The sequence below is a fragment of the Triticum urartu genome, chromosome 6A, assembly GCF_056163025.1.
Source record: "Triticum urartu cultivar PI428250 chromosome 6A, HENAU_Tu73, whole genome shotgun sequence".
Classification (NCBI taxonomy): domain Eukaryota; kingdom Viridiplantae; phylum Streptophyta; class Magnoliopsida; order Poales; family Poaceae; genus Triticum; species Triticum urartu.
Genome location: NC_141878.1, coordinates 392,704,112 through 392,708,494, shown reverse-complemented (window position 1 = coordinate 392,708,494; position 4,383 = coordinate 392,704,112). Strand labels below are relative to the sequence as shown.

Here is a 4,383-nt window from a genome sequence, read left to right as displayed (position 1 = left end):
GGCAGACTCAGTATAAATAACATGGCATATTCAGTAGAACTAACATGGCAGATTCAATAGAAAAGGCATGGCAGATTTAGTGGAACAGGCATGGCAGATTTAGTAGAAAAGGAATGGCAAATTCAGTACCACACATGGGGCAACTGCAGTTATTCATTCATGGCATTTTCCTTCAAATTCTGATACCCCTCCAGAGTCATTCTCCCATTTTTTTAAAATTTGGAACATCTACCTAACCAAAAATGTCACCAACAACCAAGTCACAGTCCTCCAATGTTGCTTACGGATTGCCCGACCCTTTCTTTCTTTTCTTGTGTTTTGCTTGAATCTCCAATCCCAGTTTGTATCTTATCTCTTTTGGACGCCCCTTTGTGATGGAACGGGGCGGGTTCCTGACCTGGGTTTGTGTGCTTGCTGTTCCAGATCCTACCTTCGAGTTTTCAGATGCTGGCGCCGTGGACGAAGGCACACTTGAGGTGCGGGGGGACCTGTCTAAGGCTTCCTCAGCTTTCCTCTTCTTGATCTCATCAAGCTCTCTTTTCAGGGCCTTCCTGTGTTCTGCAACCCTCGCTGTCTCATCACTCTTGCACGCTTCATCTATTAGTTCAGCATTGTCCTTTGTCAACACAATGTGCCTCACGGCTTCCAAGGTTGACTCTGGTCTCTCATCATGCATAGCCGAAACTGCATTTGATGTTTGTGGCCCCAATGCGTCGTCAGCGTCCCAAGTCCATTGCCGCCGTATGAAATGGCGGGGCATTCGTGTCACCGCGTTCATGTCCATTACTTTTAGTCTGTGACAGCACACAATCCCATCCCGTTCAAATTTGCAGCATCGGCAGTAGTATTCGCCTTCGCTTATCGAGGCCTTCACAAAGTAGTTCCTTCCTTTGTCTGGGTCTTCACGTTCTGAATCAGACATGCCCAAGAGAGAACACACCTTGAACGTATGTTCGTCCACCTGGTAAGCCGTGTACATGCTAGCACACTGCTTTATTTCTTCGTGGAATGTGCAAGTTTTTTGTGGTTTTGTTAAACTCTTATATGATGTATTGTAGCACCTTATGTTGATGTTGGCTGTAACGTAGGAAAGGCATCTAAAATGAATGATGGCTATGGCAACTGCATGATATTTTTCACATGGCAAATGCATAACATTTTAATTGGCAAGTTGCATTCCATACCATCATGGAAAATGGAACTACAGTTCATTAAACATGGCAATTATAGTTGATTTCACATGTCAACTACAATTCATTAAACATGGCAACTACAGTTCATTAAACATGGCAACTATATTTCATTAAACATGGCAATTGTAGTTGACTTCACATGGCAATTGTAGTTCATTAAACATGGCAACTACATATCATGGTTACATTATACTCAATGGCTGCTTTCAATATATCAACATTTAAAAAAATCTGGCAACTGCATTGCATTCTATATGGCACCTACTGCCTTCATGCTTCTACAAATAAGTCCGTAAAACAACTTACTTACTTGTTAAAAATCTTGTTGGTATATGTCTTGTTCATCTACCTCTCCATTGGTAAATATGTTAGCAATTTAGGCTGCTTGAGCGTGGTGTTTGCTTCTTGCTGTAGCTCAGATCCCAGTATTTTTTGTCGCAAAGCCGTGTATTGCTTGGCAAACTGCAGCAATGAGTTGCCAGGGCTCATGTACCACGTCAGAACAGCATTGAAACCCTCGCTGCGTTGCGTACTCTGCAGAAATGGGAAGAAGCACTACATGAAGTAGGCCGGCACCCAGTACATTCGCTTCTCCCACAGGCTAGAAGCGTCTCATTTTCTTGGACTTGATATGTTTCAATCATAGCCATCCAGCTCCGTTCAAACTCCTCCACCGTCAAGCTGTGGTCCACGCACAGCTCGAATGCCTTGTGCGGCTCTGGATGGTCAGCAAAGAATGGTCCTAGCGTCTCCTCAGCCTTCTTTATAATGTGCCACCTGCAGTGCCTGTGCATTGCCAACGGGAAGACCCCCTCTATGACTGCACGCATAAAAAAATCCTGGTTTGTTATTATGTTCATCGGAGCAAGTCCACCCATGCACTCCAAGAAGGTTTTGAATAGCCAAGTGTACCCATCCCTGTCTTCGTTCCGAATGAGCCCACATCCGAACTGCAATGACTGATTATGGTTATTTATTCCTATGAATGGAGCGCATGGCATCTTGTACATATTAGTGAGATATGTCGCGTCAAACGAAATGCAATCTCGGAAATGTTTGTAGGATCTTCTTGCAGCACCATCCACCCAATACTTGTTCCTGACACGGTCCTCATCGTCCAATCTTATCCTATAGAAGAAATCTGGACCTGCTTTCGCTTTCTCATCGAAGTAGGCTATCGTTTCTTCTATGTCAGCCAACCTGCTCTCTCTATGGTACTTTTCCTTTAGGTTCGTGACATCTGCTGGTATGTAGGTCATGCTACTCAGCCTACCATCTCCACTATGGATGAGGGACAGTATTTGGACCATTATTGATGGACCGATGTTACAATCATGTAGCAGCTTTATGAGTTCGTGGGCGCTCAGAAATTTTACCAGGTCAAATTTCTTTATGAGTTCATGGTTGTGCTCGTCAAAATATTCAGTGACCACCCACTGTGCTCCATCTACGTTTAGCTTACACCGGACAGGGCATTCCGTCTTGACAATGATACCTCTCTTTCGTTCTGGAACGACAGGCGCAACACCTTTACCCTTCTTGTTCCTTTGGGCCTTGTAGCACCTCATCTCACCTCTGCTGTACTCATTTGTTTTTTAATTTTCCTATGGTATTCGGTGTTGACCGCAAACCCATGGAATATTGCATATCTCTGGTAGAATTCCTTGGCATCTTCGAACGAATCAAATCTCTGCCCAACATACGGTGGCTGAGGTAACATGATTTCTGATTTCCCACCATCTTCATCAGCTTGTGCTTCGTCATTAGTTTCATCATTCAGTTCAGTATCGGTGGCTGTTTCATCTGCTTGAGTGTTGCTTGTGCTGGTGTGCAAAGGTGTGCTTGTCGGCATTGCTGGAACGATTGCCATTTCTGACACTGACTCTGCATTGTTTGTGGCATGATTGTCGGCTGGCTGGCTGAACGATTCTTCCATGCGCTCAGAGCTTCGCGCAGTAGACGTCCCCGCGCCGCTGTTGATTGTAGTTGAAGGTCCTGCAATAAAAAATAGGTACAAGTGTAAGCATTGCTTGGATGGCATGTTTATCGTAACGGAATACAGCAACTGCATGTGATCCTGCATGACATCATTCACACAGCAAGCCGTGGAATCTACATATGGCCATGCATGGCAACTGTAGTTCTCCAGTCATGGCAGGTACAGTCCAAAAAATATGGCAACTACTATTTCCAAGACATGGCAACCAGCATTTTTTTAGCATCAAAACTTGGATTCTGTAGCCATGGCAGCTACAGTCCAACATACATGGCAACTACTATTGCCAAGACATGGCAACCAACATATTTTTTAGCATCAAAACTTGTACTCTAGGTATGAGTTCACTAGTCAAATGCGATCAATCATGAATGTTGCACACAATCATATATCAGTTGGCAAATCCTGAAGAAAATAGATGACTTTTTGCAAGCGACCACTTGGTAGCATTTTTTGTTTGTTTTTTCCACCACCACAGTGACAAATCAACTTTTTCCTCCCATGCTTTTTCCACAAAAGAAAATGCACTACTGTTTTTCTGGTTCACATTTGTTTACCTTGTTGTGCCGCATGTGTTGATCGTATCTGGTTTGTCATTCCAATTTGATGTGCTCTATCTGCAATAGCGTTGTCCTGCAACTGTGAAGCTTGCCATGAGACGTTTGCCGATGTGGTTGCACCGTAACAACCTGTGATCATGTTCGCAGTTGGTCAATGCATGGCAACTGTAGTTTGTACAACATGGCACATTTAGCGGTGCATCCGTGCCACACAGATTTGTTCACACTTGCCATCCAGAGTTGTTTAGACATTTGCAATCACATTTTATGACACATGGAAACTGCAGCTGCCCAGGCATGGCAACTTCAGTTGTCTAGACATGGCAACTATAGCTGTCTAGGAATGGCAACTGCAGCTGTACAGGCATGTCAACCCCAATGTCACCTATGTTCCTTCTCCTAATTCACTGTCCACAACTTCACTTCATGGACTCACCTTGTCAGGACCCCGATTATAAGTCACACTGATCTAGCATGTAACACATCATATCACTTTGCGGCCTCACGCACGGTATTCCCACGTGTGCCACCTTACCTGGCCCGGGACCGTTTGCGCCTTTTGGCGCACGTATATGATAGTGTCGCTAGCATCCATATGACAGAGAACCCGGGCCAGTATGACTAGTCGTGAACC

At 44.5% G+C, this 4,383-nt stretch overlaps 2 protein-coding genes across 2 annotated transcripts; both read right to left on the bottom strand.

The window, feature by feature from the left end:
• Positions 1–280: 280 nt before the first annotated feature.
• Positions 281–2,503, bottom strand: LOC147965368 (uncharacterized). Its single transcript, XM_087530431.1, has 4 exons — positions 2,272–2,503; positions 1,820–2,013; positions 1,543–1,727; positions 281–794 (listed from the first exon to the last, which is right to left on the bottom strand). Exons 1-4 carry the CDS (start codon positions 2,501–2,503, stop codon positions 281–283), a joined length of 1,125 nt encoding a protein of 374 aa, XP_087386557.1.
• Positions 2,504–2,757: 254 nt separating this feature from the next.
• LOC147965367 (uncharacterized) lies at positions 2,758–3,888 on the bottom strand. Its single transcript, XM_087530430.1, has 2 exons — positions 3,747–3,888; positions 2,758–3,188 (listed from the first exon to the last, which is right to left on the bottom strand). The coding sequence occupies exons 1-2, from the start codon at positions 3,886–3,888 to the stop codon at positions 2,758–2,760; spliced, it is 573 nt and encodes a 190-aa protein (XP_087386556.1).
• Between the last annotated feature and the right edge of the window lie 495 nt (positions 3,889–4,383).